Source organism: Paracoccidioides lutzii, assembly GCF_000150705.2.
Source record: "Paracoccidioides lutzii Pb01 unplaced genomic scaffold supercont2.6, whole genome shotgun sequence".
NCBI classification, from domain to species: domain Eukaryota; kingdom Fungi; phylum Ascomycota; class Eurotiomycetes; order Onygenales; family Ajellomycetaceae; genus Paracoccidioides; species Paracoccidioides lutzii.
Genome location: NW_015440952.1, coordinates 716,489 through 739,540, shown reverse-complemented (window position 1 = coordinate 739,540; position 23,052 = coordinate 716,489). Strand labels below are relative to the sequence as shown.

Sequence of the window (23,052 nt, the reverse complement as noted above, 5' to 3'; positions counted from 1 at the left end):
AGTACAAGGCACGGAGGTGAAGCAAGAGACGGCAGTGGAAGAAAGGAAGGATGAGGGGTATTAATCCAATGTATCTTCAGGAATCGAGCATTAAGTAAGATAAAGGCTGAATAAGAATGATTGTTAACTCTCAGTGGTTCCAGCTGGGCTTTTTCTGCTATTGATGTGTTTTTATTCATCGTTCTGGAATTGAATGTTGTTGTAGTTGGGGATGCAAGCAAAGATTTTATTATTAGCCGCAAGTTGGTACTTGGTCCAATCACGTGGACTACGTGCCCTAACCCGTCCCGTCCAACGGGTTCCCAGTGCAGAGCAACTACATCTCAGCTTCGGACAAAATGGTACAATTGTATACACAAAGGCGCAGCCGATAAAAGCCGTCCACTGACGCAGGAAAGAAAGGATACAAAGATACACATAGAAAAGAAAAGAAAAGAAAAAGTTCTGACAAAGGTGCATATATATTATGGTATACCTTTCTTTCCCGGTCACCCTCCATTCCATCCCATTCCGGTTTTTGATCCCTGCCAAATATATGGCATGCGAAAGAATTAGTTGCAAGCAAACCACCCAAGAAAATAAATAAAAGGAAACACAAATATTCCGCTTTTCTAATTCCAATGTGGAAAAGAAAACGTCAGAAGCATCAACAATGAAAAAGATAAAAGGTAAATATGGGAAAAAAAAAAAAAAAAAAAAAAAAAAAAAAAGAAAGAAAGAAAGAAAGAAAAGAATAGAAAAGTGAGTAAATCAAATACATTACGTGACCATTGCATCTTCCCCATCTCGATCCCGGCTCTGATCTTGAGCCTGCTCCTGATCCTGATCGCCATCGAGAAGTCCCAGAAGCTGGGCATACGGAACGGTGACGCGTTGGAGGTCTCGATGTTTCCCTACAAAAAAGTTAGCAGCGTAAAAAGACAAATGTCTGAACAATGAATTTGAACGAACGATAACTTATCAAAGGGAGGGAAACATAAAGAAAGAAAGAGCGCTATGTCTTGGGGATTGTGAACAAGGAATTTTGTAAAATTGATAATAACAACAGATATGAATGCAAAAATGGAAGGGGAAAAAAACCCACCCAAAGCCAACACCACCTCGTTCAACAGCGTTCTCCTTGGCCATCCACAAAGCCTATCAGAGCCGTTAACCCAAGTACCAGTTCCGGAGTCTGTGCTTCCACCCTGAGTTTGCGATAACTCCTTGGACTTGATGGGTTCTCCACTACCGCGCATATCCTCATCAACATCACTCTTCTCGTCTTCAAAAATTCCACCAAGGAGGCTCTCCAGCAACTCCTCAGCCTTCATCTTCGCTCCCTCAGCCCCCAGGCGCTTAGCATACATTGAAAGATAGAGGCGGAACTCCTCCTTGGCGCCAAGAGAGAGTGCAGCAGCTACGCGATTTTCAAGATGGGCGACAGAGACGCTAGCCTCGAAGCCCTCAAAGCCTTCACGGGATAGAAGCATCTTGACCAAGCGCTGCAGGAAGAAACCACGACCTCGCCCTAGCGTTTCGCTTGTAGTGTTTCGTTCGAGGAATGGGATGACCCCTGCAGAGACCGGTGGTCGCGCTTCACCATCTTGGCGGTTACCAGGACCAGCAGTGGCAGAAGAAGATACAGAGGAGGTTGTAATGGATTGCAGATTCCCGACGGAAGAATCTTTGGTGTTCCAGTACTGGCTACCAACAGCCCACCAGCTCTCAGACATCCGTTGCCAGGAATATAACGAGGGGGAGTAGCTGTAACCGTCTCCATTGGACAACGTGACGACTATACGGCCTTCGGAATTTAATCGCGCGGAATTGACTGCGGGAGCTACGGTAGCATTGAGTGCCAGGGTGTGCGCGGCCACATCTAAAGTCGGAGCGAGGGAGACAGGTGGATGTGGGGAGGACAGAGTTTTTACGTTCCACACATAGCACATGCCCACAGCGCTTATGCAGAGGACCCAAGGTCCGTTGCACTCTAGAATCACAGGCTGGGCTTCCAGGACAAGTGCGTTGAGAAGCCGCCGTCCAGCTGGTGTCCAGATATATACAGAGCCATCTTCCGATGCTGCAGCCCACAGTTTTCGATTACCCGTAACGAGAAGCACTGTTTTAGGTATAAAATCCTGCCACAGCGGCTGATCGCCACGCGTAAGGGTAATTCGGACAGGTTCTCGATCAACATGCCGACCAGAAGACGCAGGAGGATTCCGAGCTTCGAAAATGATATCCGCCTTGGGCCTAGGTGGGGTTCCTGAGTTCGTTGCGCCTGACGGTGTATCTGAAGCAGCAGTAGGGTTCCCCGACGTATCTATCGCCTGCAAAATATGGCTTCTGATCTTTGGCACGGCTAGCCGCAATTGGCTAATGGCCATACAAGGATTAACCACAGCAGGTCTTATAAATTCGGGTGTAGATTGAGGACCACCTCGTGAATCTCCCGGCTGCGCGGGCCGGAGACCCTCTGGTGTATTCGCGAGAATGGGTATAGCTCCATTTTCAGAAGCCGCAGCTACCCTCTTCTCAACAGTCCCCTCCTCATCACCCTCGATCTGCGCAAATTTGCGCTTATTCCCAAACAACAGTGCTGCTAAACCACCTTTTGGAAGACCATCGAATGGTTTAGAAAGGTCCAGGATTGAGTTGGGACCTTCAAGCTTCTCTCCTTGACTGCTTGCTACCAACCGTGATTGCGGGAGAGATGACTCTGCAGCACCCGCTCCGGACACAAGGAGTGGTTGAATGCGCTTCTTTCCATCCTTAGTGTAAGTAGGTCTCTGCTTGAGTCTCTCTAACTTTGCCATATATGGATCCCGTTTATCTTGTTCTCCACTATTTCCATTCATAGGTCCATTGGGTTGACTCTTCTGAGTACTGGGAGCACCTCCACCAACAGGTGTAGAAGCTCCAGCAGGTGTGGTTCCATTGGATGGTAAATTCACAGAGGTCCCATTGACGCCTTGATCAGTAGAAGCATGGCCATCACCCATCAGAGCGCCCATACGGCCTTCGACGCCCTTGATTTCACCAGCCTTGCTTTTCTCCTCCAGTAACAGGCCATATGTAGACTCAACGATGCCGGCACCTCTCCTATTCGTGCCGAACTTGGTTAGGGACTTCTCATTCTCTTCTAAGGGCATAGGCTTGCCCAATTCATCGTTTTCAAATCGGACACAAAGGATCGTGCCGTCCAAGGCTGTCGCAAATAAGCATTTCCCATCCGGAGACCAGGAAAGATCTGAGATTGCTTTAGCAGCTAGTTCCTGCGCAACTACGACCGGACGTGGATTACTTGTGATCCACACGCTGAGGGATTTATCAGCCCCAGCGCACGCAATGACCGTTACAAGCGCATGCATTGGATGCCCGTGCTTGTCAGCAGACACCTTACCCAAACCCGGTGATTCGTATAGTCTAGGTGAGAAAGCGCAAACCTCCACAGGTCCCTCATGTCCAATTAAATTGATATCCCCATCCCAAGATCCACGGTTAACGATTGCAACGGAGCTGACGGGACCGTTTACAGCATTTGCGGCAGCAATATGGTTGCCATCTGGCGACCAAGAACATCTCCGAAAGTAGGTTGTCAAGGGCGAGTTGACGAAGGGGGCGGATATGGTTTGTTCAAGAACAAAGTTGTTCATTTGGTCATGCGCGGTAGAGTTCGGGGCCGGTGGTGTGAATCGGAATATTCGCACGGTTCGATCATCACCCGCCGTAGCAAAATATTTGTTCGCTGGGTCAAACGTGATCCCCTTGACGTGACTCTGGTGGTTTGAAATAGTCTTCAGCTTCTCAAACGTATGGCCAGACCACACCACAACCTTAGAGTCCAAGCCAACAGACACGAGGATTGAAGAATCATAGGACCAGCCAAGATCTTGGACATCGTTATCGTGGCCTATCAATCTTCGTATGGTCCGCCAGTTCTCGACCGGAGGTGGTTCATTAGTCCCTAGAAGAAATGATGCGTTAGCACGATAAGCAATGGAAATCACAAATTTTAATGCGTAAATGAGTAGCAGTAGTAAAAATCAAGTAGAGGTTAGAGAAGGACAGCTTACCAAATGTCGATGCGTGAGACGGAGGGTTGGCTTCCAACACATATATGCAAACAATCTTATCATCCGCCCCAGAAGCGACATATCTGCCGTTGGGAGAGAATCGCACAGCATGGATGGTACCGGAATGATTACTCATGGATGCCAGCTGGCGTGGCTGGTTCGCATACAGCGGATCAGCAGCATTGTAGATAGCCTCTGTTGACCAGATCCGAACATGTCCATCTGAATATATTCCAGTGTTTACACATCCCAAGTTAGAGAGAATACATTAATCTGAAAGTGCAATACCGGTGGGAACTCCGTTGGCACAAATAAAGGCCATGTAGTGGGGAGGTGGAGTGGAGATATGTAGCGTAAAAGTGAGCGCTCACCTCCAGCCGCAGTTACAAGTCTCTTCCCATCGGGCGAGACGTCGCAGCTGTAGACCTCAAAATCTTTCCGTTCGCCTGTGAAAAGAATCAGAGGAGCACATAAGTCAGGAACTAACAAATCATACGTCCCACAGGCGTCAGGACAGGATGTAGGTACAACCAACACTTACCTCCATGGGTCAACCAAACTGGCTTGATAATATGCATGTCTCCTTCGTCTTCTCTCTTCTCCCTCTTCCGTCACCTCCTTTCCAAGCCCTCCGCCCTGTTTATTTCTCCTCTGGCTTTATATACTATTCAGCTCGCACAATCGCCCTGATATTCACCCTTCCGCGAGTTGCAATGTTGTTGGATCGGCGCAGATTCGAATGCAGGGTGGAAAGGTATGGAATGATAATATCGCCTGAGGAATCGAGCATTTCAGAGCTCCAGTAGAAGAGTAGGAAAGGCACGAAAGAAGTGTCGAGGTAGTTGGTTGCGGCGGCGGCGGCGGCGGTGGGAGGCAAGTGTTTGACGAGCTACGAAGTCAATGTTCTTATTTTAAGTTTACTTAATTCCCGAGGAGATGGGTACAATAGAGTAAAAGGGATGAGGCGATGGGAGCAAAACGAAGTAGGACCAGGGCTCGTCCTACCACTGTTCCTGGCGCTGGTTATTTAACGTGGTTATTTAACATTGCGGTTGGCGAAGGTGGTGAAAGGTGGTGAAGGTGGTGGTGGTGGTGGTGGTTAGTTACAGGTTAAGGTCATCTGCGGGTTTCGCGGGTTGGGCCAGAAGGCAAGAGTTGGCCCCAAGCAGCTGCAGCAGGGATTTGCTCCGTATTTGGCGTGGGGATAATCAGGGGCCTGTTCGGCACTACTCAACTCGAGGAATCTCTCTTAAGGTGGAACGGAGAATATTACTAGTGTGCTGCAGTGGACGAACTGGCGGACATAAAAGACTCATTGTTTATAGATTTAGATACTTATTTCATTGATAATAATTAATATTACATTTGCCGTCTTATTCTTGTTTATTTGCATGCAAAACATCCTGTAAATTCCTGACCATTCCAATCTTTTTATTGTTCAAGTCTCAGTGGTAGTTAGTTAAGCTCCTGGGTCCATCACCCCGCTGACATCCCAATCATGGAATATAACCCTCAGCTCGAAAAGCCCCTCACATATAATGATTATTAACCTATACACATCCAAACGCAGAAAATATAAAATGCAACTTTTAGAGTTTCTCCTCCAAGATGCTGAGTGGCGTAGAGAGCCTTTCTTTCCCTTTCGCTTCTGGGTCAAACTGATGAAAGGAAAAGTAGACAAAAAGAACGGAAAATCATGGGAAACAGGGCTGAAATACATGGTGCAAGAAAAGATGGAAGGAGAGGTGAAATCGACTAAAATACATTCAAATGAAGAGTGTGGGGTGGTGATACACCACTCCTGTCACCACCCTCATCTCCGCCATACTACTCTGTGATGAGTTTGATGATTATAGCTTCCTCCGTCGGCTCGTCTGATCAAAACCCTCAAGTACGCTCTCCGCAAGCCCCCCTTGCTGCCCTGTGCCAGCAGCAGGAGAACTAGCGTCTCCAAACTCTTGTGGTGTCAACTCTCCCGCCCTCGGCCTCCCGGAAACTTCTTCACCCGCTCCACTCTGATCATGCGACCCTTGCACACCAATCGCCTTCGCAGCCATACTCCTAGCCTGACTCTCATTGACCTTTCCATAGACAGCCATGGCACTAGCAATCATCCCACCAATATCCCCAACATTCCCGGGAACGACAACGGCCGTACTCTCGCGCGCCAGCTTCGAGAATGCCTCGACATACTTCTCCGCAACGCTCAAGCTAACAGCACCCTGTGCATTCTCCTGGCCGTCTTTAATGGCTTTGGCAACAGCTTCGATTCCCCTCGCAGTTGCATTAGCCTTGAGCATGATCGCCTCTGCCTCACCGGTTGCCGTGTTGATCTGTTCGCTCCTAAGTGCCTCTGAAGCAAGGATGACGGACTGCTTACGACCCTCCGCAATGTTGATAGCACTCTGTCTCTGTCCCTCGGATTCTAGGATCTCGGCTCTCTTGGATCGCTCCGCGGTGACTTGGCGGTGCATAGCGGCAACGACCCCGTCGGGAGCATGGATGTCTCTGATTTCATATCGGAGACAGACAACACCCCAGTCCTGCGCTGCCTCGTTAATAGCTTGTGTAATGTTCGTATTAAGCGTTGCGCGTTCCTTTAGCACATGGTCTAAAGTAAGCTGGCCGATTTCAGAACGCATTGTCGTCTGAGCAAGCTGAGAGATGGCGTATTCTGCATCTTCAACACCGTAACTAGAAGCCAGAAAGCCAAAAGAGTCAGCATTAAACAGCAGAACAAAAACCAGACGAAAACCGTGAGAGACAACAAAAACCCCACCTAGCCTTATATGCATCAAAAACTCTCGTATATAACACCCCATCTAATTCCAACGTAACATTGTCCGCCGTAATCGCATTCTGGCTTGGAATCTCAATAGCCGCCTCCTTCAAACTCTTCACGTATGCAATTCGATCCAAAAAAGGCACCAGGATAGCCAATCCAGGTTCCAGAATCCGATTAAACTTGCCCATCCGCTCCACAATCCACGCGGTCTGCTGAGGAACGAACCTAATCACCGTGTTCATGGGCAGCGATTGACGCTGCGAGAAGTATGAAGTCGGCCCACCTTGAACGCTGGAGGGGAAACCAGCGAAGGAGCTCTCCCCAGCCAGGGATCGTGAGGTGCTTGCGAAGTGCCGGAATGGGTTGAAACATGTTAATGAGGAAGCTGAAGAGGAAGGACTGTGGTGGGAAAGGGCGGTTGTGGCGGGAATGAGGGATCGGGAATGAGTTTTCGATAGAAGTGGGTTTGACGGGTGCAATCGCACGCCACTAGATAATATCCGCCGCGATGCTGCCTCCATTGTGCCCGAGTACAGCTGATAATTATCCGGTGGGCTATGTGCAAACGCGGGGAGAGCGGGTTGAAGAGAGGTGTAAGCTGAAGAACCTTTGGGAGTATTTCGAGGTCTTTCTTTGATGCTTCTTAAACGGATTTGGCTTCGGTCCAATTGATGCGAGACGGCGGAGAAACAAAACACCGAGAATCCGGGGGCCATCTTGAGCTAGTAGATAAAAGGCTAGCTTTAACAGAAAAAGCTTGGCATTTATTATCGGACGGGAAATCTTGATTCCATGGATAGAAGGGAGGATACGGAAAAGCAACCACACGAAAAGCTATTTTATTCTTGCTGAATGTTACCAGAACTACTCTAGAGTGAGAGGGCCTGACCTCGGGACGAGGTGAAGAAATCAAGATAGGATTGGGAGACAAAATCACAACCAAAACATCTTGAATTTTATCAGGGAAAAACAAGGGTACCAATACTAGAAATACGTCTTTAAATCCTCTTGGGAAACGTGTAGAATCAAAGGAAATCAGAAGAGAGGGGAATATTTTAAAAGTGAAGACCGGGGAACAAAATAAGCCACAGGCTTAAGAGATAAATCGAATTGGTGGAAAGACACCACAGGGGAAAAAAGGAAACTTGTTTTATTGTAATAGGAAGGATTGTGTTAAAATAAAAATAAAAAATAAAAAAAACATGAAAAGAAAAGAGGAAAAATAACAAGATGAGGTGTACACATCTGTGGGTTTATATTATGAAGCTGATACTCTCCGGACGACGTTTTTTTTTTTTTTTTTTTTTTTTTTTTTTTTTTTTGCTTCCTTTCGTTGAGAAGGGTGAAGTATTGCACCAAATGCAAAGAAAAGGGCCATTAAAAAACATAGATGTCAAAACGTGGAGAGAGAACGAGGCAAAATTAGCCAGGATGAAAGAAAACATGAAACATAGAAAAACAATGCCTTCGATGTGGTTGTTCAAATGGAGAAAAAGCCTTCTCAGTTCAAGTGAAAATGAGAGAAGATCGTTTGCTTGAACTTCTTTTCTTCCCATTTTCAAAGGCACCAGAAAGCTCGAGTTAGGATAAAGAATATGAGGAGTATCGAAAAGGAAAGGATATAAACCAGTAGAATAATATCAAATCCCGCTATGCAAAATAAGTAGGAAAAGTAATCAAGTGTGTTCGTTCTTTTAATGAAAACAGTAGAAACAAAAATGGGTAAAGGTAAAAAGAGTAAAAACTAAACAAATACCAGAGTGGGGGATAATGAAGGATTGATTGAAATTTTTGTAGAATTGATGATGGAGAGGCGAAAGAATAAACTCAACAACCCCATGAATCCTTCCTGAGTCCTCTCAAAATTTCTGTCACTCAATTCCCTACAAAATTGTAAAATAGTCTCTTGACCGGGTTGCCTTTTTTCTTGCCTTTCCTCTTCTGTTTCCTTTTTTCTTTTTCTATCTCTTTTTTCTTTAATCAACCCTCGCCTACCATCCTGTTAGCTCCGCAAACCAAAATAAAAATGGAAAAAAAAAAAATCGCTTTTTTATGAAAACACAAGCAGAAATAAAAAATGAGATGTAAGGGTCTATACGGTCATTAGGGGAGGAATCTGTGCCTTACGATAGTGATGTGTGGAAGCATAGGTAGAAATCTTGCAACAGAAGTTTAAAAAAATAAATCGGGTGGTGGAAAGCACATTCAGCAATGCATGGCAAAAACATGACAGAAAAATGAATGGCAGGGAAGCGGGATTGAAGGGAGGAGTTGGCTAAATTGCAAAATCTAACTGCATCACGCGGCACAGCTGAGGGCAAGAAATAGAATTGAGTTGGTCTCCTGCACTGTATTCGAAGATCGGTTTGCGGTCTTTACCTCAGGCAATGACACTTCTTGAGTATCAGAGAGAAGTATTGGAAACAAAAGGGGTAGGGAAAGCAATTTGTGGGAATCGAAAGAGTTTTATTTTAAAACATTCAAACACCGACATTCGCACCCAGAGGAGGGGGGAAATTAATAAACAAAAAGAGGAAAACGGTAAAAGTAAATGAAGGGCGAAAGGGAGAAAAAAAAATCAATGCCATCACTTCTCCAACTCCGCTCTCAGTCCGTCCGAAATGATACCATCAATCCGTTTCCGGGATTTGAAGTTGAAAGCGCCATTCCGCCACGCAGACCGAAGCCTTTGAAATGCAGGCCTCGTTTGTTTCGCGTCCACCAACTCAGATTCGACAAGTGCGACCAGGTCCCGCGCGACGGCATCCGGCATCGCTCTATTGCTTGCAAGCACTCCATCATAAAATCTGACGATGCTGTCGAGGCCCGTAGTCGAATTCTTTGAATGTAAATCATCAAACGCCAGACTCTTGAATTCATTGTACATTTTTGAATTGAAATTGCGGACCAAGAAATGAGACCAGAATTGATAAAGAACGTCCATATCCAGGTTCCCATCGTTGGTTATGTGGGATGAGCGTTTTTCAAGGGTTTGTTTTCGGAATATATTGTAGGATTCATGGATGAGGTCGGTAGGGAGGTATTCAATCGGGGTATCTCTGTCTTTGACCCAGAACGTGGGCATGTTGGTATTGACTGTCTCGGGTATTTTGGACAATGAGGGTGATCTTCCGCGGGGCTGCAAATCAGTTTGGCTTTGCTTGAATGTCAGTAATACTCTAACCGAGAGCCTTGTAAACAAAAGGGGAAATTTTTCTACCTATCAATATTGGTCTGGGTCACCCGGGTCGAAAGAGATGTTCGGTTGTCTGCGCTCACTGTGCCACCCGCTATTTTGTCACCGTCAACAGATCCGCTGGAGAAAGAACGAGACGAAGAAATTAGAAAAGGTGACTGCGCCGGGCTGGAAATCCCTGGCTTACGCACCACAATTACCAAGTTCTCAATCTGTTCGTCTGGGAAAGTGCTCTCATCAACAATGGGTTTTCCTACATTCGTATTTTCAATTGCCCCCATTACAGGGACATAGGAAGGGGAGAATTCGGGAGCAGTGGACGATAGGACAGTGTGATGGACGCGAGAGTCGGAAACAGCGCCATTCGACAACGGGTAGTGGGCGGCTATAATATTGCCGGAAATTTCATGCAGGGATCCGTTGCCATACGGCGCCGCGTGGCCCTCCATGTGCGTCGAGTTCAAATTCAAACCATCACTAATCCCATCGTGAGCTTGAGATGACAAGGGGAGTGGGGGTGGCCCTTCATTCTGGGCAGAAGGATCGCGTGATTCCATTGCAATGATCCATTGCTCCCATTTTTCTCGCTTGCGAAGACGATCTGCGCCGTCTTCCGCGGGTCTATATTCCACATTCTTCAGTTGGCGACAAACAACTCGAAGCAACTCCATATCTTCCGTGAGAGACTTAATCCGCTTGAACCCGGCAATAAAGCTTAATAGAACGAAGCCTTGCGAGTCCATGTGCTTCCGGAGGAACAAATCTTTGCAAAGATTGTCCACCGAGAAATAATACTCACTAGGAGAAGGGGAAAGCTTGTTAGTTGCACCGAAAACAGAGTTGTTAGGAGGTGGGACCTACAGTTGCATTGAGATCATGCTCATCAGGGAGAAATGCTCCATATATGGCTGGTACGTGATAGCGGTCATTGGACCTTGGTGCACCGGTGCATATCCATATATCGCATTGATATCGGTTTGGATGGCATAAGGTGTGGGACCATAAACTCCTGACGATTGCAGAGACGGTGATCTCATACTAAGACCCCGATTCGAGCCATGCTGCTGTGAACCATTTTGAGATCCCTGCTGGTGATGTCGGTTGCGTTCGTTAAGCGAGAACGGCTTTGAAGACTGGAACTGGGACTGCGGGATTGGGGCACTATGATATTGCGAATTATGAGCTCCGCCATAGCTTGAGTGTCCACCTCGTCCCCTAAATCCTCCACGACCTCTCTCGTGCCGAGATTCACCACGCTCTCTACCATATTCACGCTCGCGATGGTATTCGCCACGTTCCCGAGGTGTGTAATCTCGATCTCTCGGGTGGAAAGGAGGAACTTCCTTAAAAAAATCTGCAGATCTAGGACCACTATCAAAACGCCGCTCATGACTTGAGCTAAACCGAGCGCCAGGGTGAGAATCTCCCTGAACAGAAAATCTCCCAGGATGCTCAGAGCCCCGGTGAGATGACACATTGGCAAAGTCTTGTGCCCTACCAAAATTCTTAGAATTTTGTCGTTGCCGTGGAGCTGTATCGACCGAGGAATAAAGGGAATGTTGAGTTTCCCTGCCAGCTGTTGACTGGGGCTCCTCACCACCCTTTGCATTTTTCGCATCATTACCAGTTCGATCAGGCAAAATGGTTTGTAGGGTTTTTCTATCCTCCAAGGGTGCAGTTGCATTTGCGCTGCCCGATCTTGTGTTTTGAGGGGAGCCAGACGTGTCAGAGACAATACGAGGATCGCTACGGTCCCTATCAGTTTGGCCAGGATGTTTGGATCCGCCAGCAACGGCACCAGATGTAGGCGCGGGTCGATCTCCACCAGATACAGGGTTAGAAGTATTGGCTCCACCACGGATGCCCGGTTCCCTTCCACCTCTTGCGGGTCTTCCACCTCTTCGTGCAGCAGGGGGAAGGGGAGTATTAAAGACGGCTGAAGGGACATATGGAACCGGCATCCACTTCTCTTTCCCACGGGATCCAGCTGTAGGGGTCTTTTCCTTCTCAGATTTCTCGGTCTTGTCGACCTTTTCGTGGGCCTTGCGGAATTCTTCGCCTTGTGCGAGCTGCGGGGTAGGCCACGAGGACGCATCTGCTACAGGTGAGAGAGTCTCCACTGCTTTTTCATTGTCAATATCTATTGTTTTACTTGATCGCACGCCAGTTTTTCTGGAGCCTATGCGGAGTGAAGTGTCAGATGAAGACAACATAGGGGTCGAAACTTGTTGATCCTTACCTTCTTCCTTTCCCTTACCGCCGTCATTTGGCTTTTTCCTGGATCCAGCAGCATCTGATGCAGTTTCAGGAATGCCGCTCGCCCTTCTTCGAGATCCACCCTTTGAATTCTCCAAACGATTCTCACCAAGAGGCGAGGATTTCGCGGCGGCAGGCTTGGCCGTAGGCGGAGTGGTGGGACACTTTAATGCGGCTGTTGCTTTGGCCTTGGCCTCTTGTGCTTCTCTCCTCTGTTGCCAGACATTGACTGTAGGAATAGGAGCTGCCCTTAATTCCTTCACAGCCGTAGTATGCTTTTCCCATCCATTTTCCTTCGATATTTCCTTGTTCGAATCCGCCGTTGCAGTTTCACTCGACTTTTCGACAGCTCCAGATGATTGTGACTGCTTGTCCCAGGCAGAATCAGATGAGCCATTCAAGGTGCCCGAGATCTCATCACCTTTAGGCAACGTTGAGGCGGATGCGGTTCTCACAGACGAAATTCCAGAAGTTGCATTCTTAGAAGGCTGACTAGCGGCAGGCGCTATAACAGTCGAATCCGAGTTACGCTCAGAAAACGTTTGCGATTTGTCCGTAGTATCAGTATGGTCTGTAGCAATAGATGAAGACTCCATGTCCGTTGAGGAGGCCACAGTTCGATTTGACCCATCCCCATCTACCGACCCAGCAGATATCCTCTGGCCACTCGGATCTGACGATGTGGTACCTGCCTTATTTTGCTTCTCAGCAGCATTCTGCACGGTAGGTGGCGTAGGAAACCCCTTCGCAGCTTGGGCGTAGGAAAACGCGGGCATTTCCAACCCAGGTTTACTCGTGGAGGCCGACATATTAGAAAGTCTTTTTTCTCTCAAAACTTCACGTTGCTCACCACAAGGCTAGATTGTAAAATGGCACCAGGTTTTATATAGATTTATGGAACGGGAAGGATTCGCGAGGTCGACGGGTTCAGCAATACGCCTCCAACTTCCGCTCTGGCGGAAAACGAACAACCTCCACCCTCAGGCTGCCCCACCAACAACTGTTATCTCTAAACCCCGGAACACCGAGGGCCAGTCAACTCCCTGTGGCGAGAAAACGAAATCGTGTCCAGGACAAGTGAGGCACGGGAAGGTGGGAAAGGGAGGGCTCAACAAGACTCCCTGTGGGGAGAATGTTTCAAGAAGCCAGGGTTTCACAACGAAAGAGAGACCTAAGGGAGAGGTGACATCAGCGAACAACTCAACAAGTAGACTTCCCGTAAGGGTTTTAATTAGGCCGCACAAAATAGATTGGGAAGAACCGTCGGATGTGATCCGAAACAACGAGCTTAGGTTTGGTTTGTGAAGTTGTAAGCCTCTACCCACACCCGCACCCACATAGAATCACACACAGAGAGTAAATCAGAAGACACAGCCCAAGTCAAACAGAAGGTGAGAAGATTTGAAATGGTGATTCCAGAATAGACAAAGAAAGGCTGGAGGGTAACAGAGGTCACCAGAAGATAGTTCTGTTTTCAATTTCGTATGTGTTCGTGGATGGTGAAGGGAGGCGATTTGATAGATATTTGAGGACAAAAATATCGAGCACACGTACCTTTTATTCCCTCAAATAGCAATCAAGGAAGCAACCGTAAAGACTGAGAAGACAGAGTACCAAAAGAAGGTCGTGATGCTTGTGCTGAGCACAGAAAGAAAAAAAAAAATCTTACGAACAAACAAGTCGTGGTATTCTCCTAATAACCTCTCCGTTTCGTTTATTTTGGTGGAACGAAGCGAAAGGAAGTACGATTAAGCAAAAGGACAGGAACGACGTATTTCTTTTTTTCACTTTTTTTTTTTCTTTCTCTCTTTTGAAAATATCCTTGTATTCACCAAGTTCCCAAGCCAGCCCACCAAAGGGGAGGTTTTTTTTTTTTTTTTTTATTATTATTATTTTCTTTTTTAATTTCTGCTTCCACGCGACGGAAACTTCCAGACGAAGGCGGGATGGTAACGAGAACGATGGCGAGCAGCGAGTAGAGCAAGAAAAACGACGTCGAGACAGAACGTACGGCGAATTGAAAGAAAGTAGAATACTTCGGATACCGTCGTTATGACTGTGGATGGCGGTGATGCTGTTGTTGCCTTGGGGTTGCTGGAGTGGGTGAGGCGACCTGAGATTGGGGTTGAGTGCGGGATGTTAGGGAAAAAAAAAAAATTTATTGAGGTGCAGTTTATTTAACTAGTCGGGAGAGGTTCGGGACAAGAGGCGGGAAGCAGACCTCCAACCACAACAACACACAACACATATAACAGTAGAACAGTAGAACAGAGAGGGAGAGACAACACACACACACACACACACCCAGAAAGCCACAGACAGGCAGCAGTTACAACAGCAAGTTTCGAGGACAGTGAAACACGGGCTAGATGGGAGTGGCCTTCAGGATATATTTTTTTGTATTATTTTATTTATCACGCTTATTTCGGAGGCGCAGAGTGGGATATAGATCGGTAACTAGTTAGGTTACCTGGGTATGTACTTGCATGTAGGAGGGGAGGGAGTGTTGTGTGAGGGGTCTCAAAGAGCAAAAAGGGGAGGAGAAGAGAGAGGAGAATGGGTTGACAAACGAGCGAGGGAGAGGGAAGGGAGGAAGGCAAAAGAAAATAAGGTAAATGCTCTTTTTTTTTATTATTTCTTTAATTTTTTTTTTTTAAATTTTTAAATTTTTTTTTTTTTTTATTTTTTACCAGAAAAGAGAGGGGGGCAGAAAAGCTGGCAATAATGTGGAAGACACCGCGAAAAAAGTCTTACTTCTGCTTCCCCGGTTAAGCTATTTAGGGCGAGGCACACAGAGGGGCTTGTCTGGGGCTTGCCGAATGTCCGCAGTGGGTATTGATAAACTAGAAAATTAGACCTTCATGTAGAAATTTTGATGGAATTTAGAGAAGGAAAAAAAAATTTTGATCACAATTGAAAGGGAAGCGTTCAGTTATGGTCCCAAAAATGAGGGCATGTTCTGTGCTATTCTTATTGTTCTTCTCTTCTCTTTATTCTCCCTAATTTCTGGAGCAAATATCCAGGTACTGTAACCTTGAGATGCTGCAAATACACACACACACACACACAGGCTTAAGCTAATTAAGAATAACATGGTATATATTTAATTAACAGAACTAGCCATCCGTTGTCAGAATACTAACTGATCCTGTATGTGTCTCCATATCTATGTCAATTTCAATTCCCTTTCGTTGAGAAAGATACCCCCATCCTTTGTCTTCTCTAAGAGCACCATTCACCCCAATGTTCTTTATGTCTCCCTCATTCTCTCTGCATCTTGCTGCTGCAATCCCTACCTATGCTATCCCTCTGTGTCATTGATCATCCGATTCCATCGTTCAATTATGTTTTCCCTCCCTCTAAACCCTCCTCCAGTTTCCGAGCCTACATAATAGTTAGACATTGAAATATCCAATCTCCATCCACCACCCCACTACCATTCCACTACCAGACTACCACCACCTGACATGACCTACCCTTCCAGCCGCTTCCGGGCTTTAACCACCTTACGTAAACCGTATGCTGACGGGAGATGTTACATCTTTCAGGCTGTAGGGAATCGTAGCAGCTGAAGAAACCATTTTCGCAATTCTTCATCGCTGCCCCTTAGAAATAAAAACCATGCTGGTGCCCAAGTTTACCAGCATCTTGATGTTCATATTCTGCTACTTTCTTCTCCTTGTCCTCCACCGATACAGCAACAAAAATTCCACGGTTCTTTTGATCTGGCACACAGCTTTAAATCCTCTCTCAACAGCATAATTAGCCGAGACCATGTCAAGGTAGATCCTGATTCAGAAATCTATGATAGTTACAAGAGCGCTTTCATCTCCGGATCATATCCTCTCATGGGTCACGACCACCAAAATATCCAACTACATCCAGTCTGCCAGTTGTGTCGTTTGCCTCATTACGCCCACAGCTTTTTCTTGAAGTAGCCATGCCCTCAAGTCGTTGAAACGTACGCGCTTTGGAAAAGCCACTGCAAGCCTGTATTTCCCAGCTGGCCCAGTCGTGGCTTAAAATGCCTAGGTACGGTCCGCACGCGGTTGGTTATGATTCAGGTTCACTCCTTGGAGCTTGTCCAGTGGTTCCAAGTGCTCAACGGACACACCTGGTCATATTTTAACTATTTGACACAATAAACACAATTTACATGGCGTAGACAAATAACAAAACCTGGTGGAAAAGATCCCGGACCAATAGACAATGAGAGAAAGGCATTGAGCAAAAGGGGCCAGAACCAACATATGTATGACTATTAGCTTGAAGCTCTTGTGTTGACTTGTTTTACAATCTTGAAAAGTTAATCTTGATGTCACTATGAACAAGTTCATCTGAACTTGCTTGCTGCAAAATATCCTCCTCATCATGCAACAGGGGCTTCAGGATGGAGAGGAACAAATACAAAACTCCCTCTGCTGTTGAATAATAATGAACCTGCCTTGTCACTATTCCTTTTGGTTACCTATTTACGTTCTTAACCAAACTACACCTAATATTTTTTTTTTTTTAACCCCCGGAAGACTCCAAATCGCCAATCTACTGAATTTCTAAGGATATATCTCCGTCTCTTTCAGCTAACTCCCGCTCCCATCCCTATCAGCATGATCAAATCTTACTTCTTCATGCACTTTCCAGCCTCACATCTGGAACCCAAAAAAACAGCACAGGAACTCGGTAACGCAGCGGTCAGATTGTATTTCTCTAATGCTCGTGGCATTATTGAAGCCGTTTGGAGCCACAAGCAGAGGAGGGTATATAATCATACCCATAGCTAACCCACCCCAAGTTTCGAATATCCGGCTCTGGTTGTCGCCATGTGGATACATATATTTATGAATATATAAGGAAGAGGTTCCCTCTCATTCTCTTTCTTCTACTTTGCACACCTGAAACAACGCGCGTACTCGAACACTGTCTGCAAGTTTGACAAGATGCCCTCTCCATCTGATTCTGATTGTCCTAGTGCCGTAACTAACTCTACCAAAGAAATGACGTCAACTTGTGAAGACTCTGATGTATATTCACACATTCTAGGTGCGTTCACTGGCCCAGAGAACTATGCTTCCGAGAATCACGGAGATTTAATTCAAAGTTGACATGGATAAACCCCTCAAATCCTTCTTTCTCATCTAAAATTTCCCCGCGATTACCTCATACGGGTATTGGGAGGAAAGAAAGAAAACGGTAAGGGAATGGGGTCGTCCCTTGGGGTCCCAGGAGGAGCTTGTTTTGCCCCGCATTTTTTATGAACCAGCATCTTTACGGAGAACCAGGTCAGCCGTCAAAATCTTTACCATCATTGGCAACCTCTCAGGAGTTACGCCTCCATGGCAAGTGCTATATCTAGAACATTTCAGTCTTTAAATTGTAAAATGCGCCAAGGCCGTGCTGCATTCTGGTCTGTCATATAAACAAAAGGATGAAGGAGACGGAGAGTGGGGGACCATCATGAGGAACTGGACATATCAGCGAAATATATATATATATATAACCTGGTTTAAGCGCATATGCATGCCCTTGGTTCGGTTGAAATTTATGCTGACATACATATGCATTTTAACATGATCAATTGCAATTGCGGGGTATATTCTTTTTCAATTCCGGGATTTCCGTAGTTTTGTCACTGATGTAACTTACTTCTGATGAGATATTACGAAGCCAAAGCCATTTTTAACTCTTTTCTTTTAACTCTTTTCCTTGAACTGAACAAGAAGTTAAATAAAATTTATCCCCAACAGCCCAGATAAACGATAGAAAGAAAGAAAGAAAGAAAGCTGGCGGATATCCAAAAAGATAGCCGCTTAGCAAAATGACCGAGTCAAGAAGTTCTGTAGCACAGCTTTGAGTCAACTCTTGAAACTTTTAGACGACAACCCGAGAGCCCATCCCACATGTGACTTCACCATATTTCCAAAGGGTTCCATTTATCAACACCCATGATGGATCTCCTGGAAAAAAGAGAACAGAGTCGACCCTCATTGCCCCGAAATCGTAAATCAAACTACCCACCACTTTCTCGCGCCCACCTCGTCAACTCTCTTAGCTAAACACCACTGCTATCCATCCATCAGCATCAGTTCTGCAACTTGCAATTTGAAGGTCAAAAACAGCACCATATGCATGCAGATCAGTATGTTACAGAAAATCCCAAAACTCGACGGAGGAGCTATTCTCCACCACTATGTGTGATCCCACTACACGCAAAAATAACGGCAACCCCGCTAAGAAACACAACGGACTGCGCCGGCGCTAACGGTGCCTTAGCTGAGCCCTGCTGCTAAGTTGAAAAATCAACGGGAAGGGGAAGCCAGGCGAACTCTAAAGGGGAGGATATTTTTAGTCTGTAATCAGGTGAGGTTGGACATTTTATTATAAAAATAAATAATAACTAAATACCAAAAATACGAGAAAATATAATAAAAAGTTTCAAGAAGGTGTATGTCGTGGTCCTTCCCGAGAGCAGTTGAAAGATATCATCAACAACTTTTATTTCGCTGACCTTAACGAAGTAGACCGTTGTTAGCTATAGCGTTCAAACTGCAAATAGAAGAAATTAGAGAGATAAGGAAGGTATTTTGTAAGCCAACAGATTTATGGCTGCTTTCTTCGGCATGATATATGAGAAAGCAGGAAAGAGGGAAAACACTACTCAGCGAAGGAAAAATGAATAACGAACGAATGTGAAAGAAAATGTTTTCTCCGGAATGCCCTTGAATCGCAGCACTGGCTGCCAGGACGCCTTATTAATGTGCCAATGAAAAACTCTCAACGCTGGAGCAGAGAACCGGGGAAGGTAAAGGTAATTGAGAAAATATGGTCCGCATAATCAGAAAAAGAGAGAGAAATTTCCTATGTGAACGATCTTCTGAAAACTTCAGTCATGTGGCCGGGTAGCAATCCAGCGGTGCCAGTTTCGAGCTATACCTTAAGTTCTAGCATTGGGATGCGTCAAAGTTTAGGGAGCATTTCAACTCATGTGAGAGAAAGTAAGCCGGAGGGTGAACCCCAAAAATCTCAAGGAAAGATATGTATTACAACTTGAGTGGATTCGCTTGACACAGATCTCACACTAGGATTAATGTGACATAAACCACCACATAGGGGTGATTTCTAACTGTAAGCGTATACGTTTAAGCCAGAGAGTTTACCCCTTAATCTATATCTATGCAGAAAACATCGTGCTCGTCGATCAATGACCCCAGTACCCAGAAAATCCACATCGCAAGATGAAGTAAATGATGAACATCTGCGAAAGGTGCTGCATGAATGACCAGGTCATCAACTCAGGCCATCAACGCAACAGGGCTTGATGCGGTCTGATTGTGATAAGCACCGCCCATGTTGGTCATGATTTTGTGGTTGTGATTGATGCAATAGCAGGACGCTCACGCGTGTGTACGTAAAACATTACAGAGAATTAAGCCCAAGCATGGCCTTGCGCTGATTGATACAATCAAGCTTGCTAAGCTTATGGAGCTAGGTATAATTCAACGGTGGGCACGCGAGGCCCAAAGCCGTGAGCTGGGGGATGATGAAGATGGTCTCTTATCTCCAGTCTGTAGCTGTAGTATGTCGCTGGGCAAGCCTGCATGTCAGGTAGATTGGATTGGAATAGCAGAGTTGAGATGCTGCTTTGCCATGATCAGAAACTGGGGAATAAAAATAAAAATAAAAAAATGAGAAGAGAAATATTCAAGAAGTCTATCATCATGAAATTACAGGGTTCCTCTGAAAGTATTGACTGCTTTTGCTGAGCATGGACTTTTGATGAAAAAAAAAGTTCAATCAGCTCATTGTCATAATCAGCTAGCTAACTGTAGCACTTGCAGCCACCTAAGATTTCATGCACTTAGATTACCAGATCCCGCCACTCTAAATAATTGGACCCTCATTAGCGTTTGTTACTGAACCCGCTTGTCATTCAGCAATACCAACATTGCCTCAACGGTCGGGCGAGGCTGCAAAGGTCCGTTGATGCCGTACCCTCGAGAACAGCACATTCGACCCGTGGTAAGATGGTGGGACCAGTCACACCTGAGAGTTACTCCGCACAATCTTCAAGAATAAGTTCGCGGGTACCAGTGAAAGTCAGGTCTGGATTTGACGAGTTAGTGCCGAACGTTAAATCTCCGCAAGCCAAAAAACTCTTTCTCCCCCTGCTCGCGATATTGCACTGTTCCTCAAAAAGGCCACCAGTTATATCGACGCCCATTATTCAGGGGGGCACGTGGGATGTTTAAGGCATCTGGACAATTCCACAGCATCCAGTACCCCACAATTTCCTGTAGCATTTCCACACATTTCATTACCCCGAAAGGTTTAGTGCGGACGGGAACATCATCGAAACCATCCAAAGACAGATCGGAGGGCCAAAGTTAACCGCCGTGCTTCTGGGCAGATACCGAGGCACTTCATAAGCCGCAAACCGTTTTCTTAGTTACAACTTGACTTGTTATCCTTGATAGGAGAATCTTAGCTAAAGCATTCGCACATGCAATCGCTGGGTGGGATGCGATCCCCCTTTGACTCACGCCATTCACCAGTCTAGCCGATACATGCCCTCTTGGGAAAACCCTGAAAAACCTTGAAGTACAACTAAGTTTATTTAAACATAACTATTCTTTCCAATCATAACAAATCTCCAGATAGCCACTCATTCAAGAATCTTTGGCGGTTGCAGGATTCGAACCTAAGACCTTCCTGTCTCGTTGTTGCCGTCAAGTCTTGAAGAGTGCCACCTTTGAACATTTTGATTCTTGGGTGGTTTAAGCCAATACTCCGAGCGGGTTTTTAAAAAGCGCCGTCGCCTTTGGTGGCACATGTTCTGATTTTCCTGGTGCCGGAAGCAAGGAGGTCTGCATGCAACAGTCTAAATTATCATGCCCGTCGTTCCCTTTTCCTTTCCCCGTTCGAATTTCTCTACCTATTTTCTCACACTCTGTCATACTTTACCTCTGTCAGCCTGGACGCTCCCGGTGATACGGTGTCAGCTAATTATTTTCGTCCCAGGCAAATACTTTGGTCGATATCGGTGCAAGTGATATGCCTCTCTAGTTTGTTCCACATAGTTATCCATGTTTGGGGCCCCCATACCAGCCACGTGAGAGGACTAGGTACTTACTTGACTAAATAACTGTATGAAGAGCCAGCCATATTAGAATTCATTCAAGCGGCTAAACATTGACGTTTAATTGTCAAATCCCGTATGACAATTATAACCTGCCACCCACAGCAAAACAAGTTTTATTCGAATCGCAGCACAATTTTCGCGAAAAATCGTTCTGGAGGTTGATCAATTTTGATTAAAAGAGCGGGTGTAAGAAAGATATGAGCGGGGTGGATCTTCTAACTACAGTCTATTTTTCATCTACAACGGACATATAATACTCCGAGACTGGATCTGTTGTCATGATCTCAAAAGTATTATTCCTCCATGACTCATGCACAGTCAACAAATTATGATCTCCGACGGAAGCATCCCGCGAGATCATTTCGATGCGTGTGAGCTGTAGTTCAAGACCCACCCTTCCAATTTCCAAAGGGAGGTGGCAAATATGTTGGAAAGAAATGGCCGACGCTCGTCAGCGTAAATTATCTCAACTAACATCCCCTTTACCAACGAGAATAAATCCACCAAACCAAGGAGCAAATCACGTGATATCGCTTCCACTTATCGTCACGACAACCACATTCTATTCTAACGATCACCTCAAGATCAGAAATCAACGTCGGCATTTTATACAAGTAATTAGTGTCCAAAGTATTGAGCCAATGTCGGGTTTGTATTTATAGGTCTCATTTTTGACCAGTGTAAGCTTTCCTGCGTGACGGGAGACCATGTCATTCTTATTGGCAATCTCATGTCAAGCCTTCTGCTCTTTTCTTCTCTATGATTATAAGGCTTGCCAATTTTTTTTTTTCTTCGGCTTTTAAATGCCAATTTTATGCGGGATTGTTTTCTGTTCGGGAATAATTTGTGGATAACTACCCCGTACATGGGTACTTCGGTAGAATCGTTTGAATAGCTTTTCTCTCAACCCTGATTCTGGCGGATCTTCTTCCTAGGGAAAAGGTACCTGAACAGGCAATGCTACTCACTTCCGTTCTCAGAACAGAAGAATGAAGTTGGTTTGGAAGATGGACACACCTTGAGACTACGTTAGAAGCGTATCTTAACGAAGGCACCATCCTACGAGTTTTGACGATTTGTGGTGTGAATACAGTTTGCTGATCCCCAGAGACTTTTAAATTAATATCATGAGTGCAACATTCTTCTGTGCCGATGGCGCTCATGTGCGTTAACATTTTACGGGATTAGCATTACCAATACCTACAGATCTTACTTACGTGAACTCCAGCTTCCCTTCGACCATCCCACCCTAGCTACGTTGCGCTGGTTCCATGTCTGATGCAAAATGTATTTTCCCGCATTGGCGAGCATTTTCGATAATATGTTCTCCAGGCTCCCTACAGACAATGTTACGCAGATGATCCGTCTAATTCGGCTGTCAGGATCGGTTGGCGGCATAAGTAACTCCCTCTACAGTAATCTGTACGTGGTACGGCTTCCAATAATCCAGAACCAAGAGAATACCTTGCCGCAACACCAGACATCCTCCGAAAAGATGAAGGAATCTGCCTTGAGGATGGCTAGAGAATCGACTTAAAGAGATTCCTTGGATGAGACTTGTTCTCGTGATAGGTTTAGCCAAGAGAGGATAGAGGTTGACGTTGGAAGCTGTCTGTCTAGT

The 23,052-nt window shown here is 45.8% G+C and overlaps 4 protein-coding genes across 4 annotated transcripts; 1 reads left to right on the top strand and 3 right to left on the bottom strand.

Annotated features, from left to right (window-relative positions):
* Positions 1-759: 759 nt before the first annotated feature.
* On the bottom strand, positions 760-4,636 carry PAAG_11554 (protein hir1; the record flags this gene model as incomplete). The annotated part of the gene is made up of 5 exons (XM_015847184.1): positions 760-893; positions 1,085-3,949; positions 4,059-4,280; positions 4,430-4,504; positions 4,600-4,636. The coding sequence occupies 5 exons, from the start codon at positions 4,634-4,636 to the stop codon at positions 760-762; spliced, it is 3,333 nt and encodes a 1,110-aa protein (XP_015703208.1).
* Positions 4,637-5,908: 1,272 nt separating this feature from the next.
* PAAG_02817 (stomatin family protein) lies at positions 5,909-7,364 on the bottom strand (the record flags this gene model as incomplete). Its single annotated transcript, XM_002795295.2, has 2 exons — positions 5,909-6,752; positions 6,838-7,364. The coding sequence occupies 2 exons, from the start codon at positions 7,362-7,364 to the stop codon at positions 5,909-5,911; spliced, it is 1,371 nt and encodes a 456-aa protein (XP_002795341.1).
* A 2,066-nt stretch (positions 7,365-9,430) lies between these two features.
* On the bottom strand, positions 9,431-13,104 carry PAAG_02816 (La domain family protein; the record flags this gene model as incomplete). Its single annotated transcript, XM_015844762.1, has 4 exons — positions 9,431-9,998; positions 10,064-10,837; positions 10,901-12,218; positions 12,279-13,104. The coding sequence occupies 4 exons, from the start codon at positions 13,102-13,104 to the stop codon at positions 9,431-9,433; spliced, it is 3,486 nt and encodes a 1,161-aa protein (XP_015701840.1).
* Positions 13,105-22,716: 9,612 nt separating this feature from the next.
* On the top strand, positions 22,717-22,968 carry PAAG_02815 (hypothetical protein; the record flags this gene model as incomplete). Its single annotated transcript, XM_015844761.1, has 1 exon — positions 22,717-22,968. One exon carries the CDS (start codon positions 22,717-22,719, stop codon positions 22,966-22,968), a length of 252 nt encoding a protein of 83 aa, XP_015701839.1.
* Between the last annotated feature and the right edge of the window lie 84 nt (positions 22,969-23,052).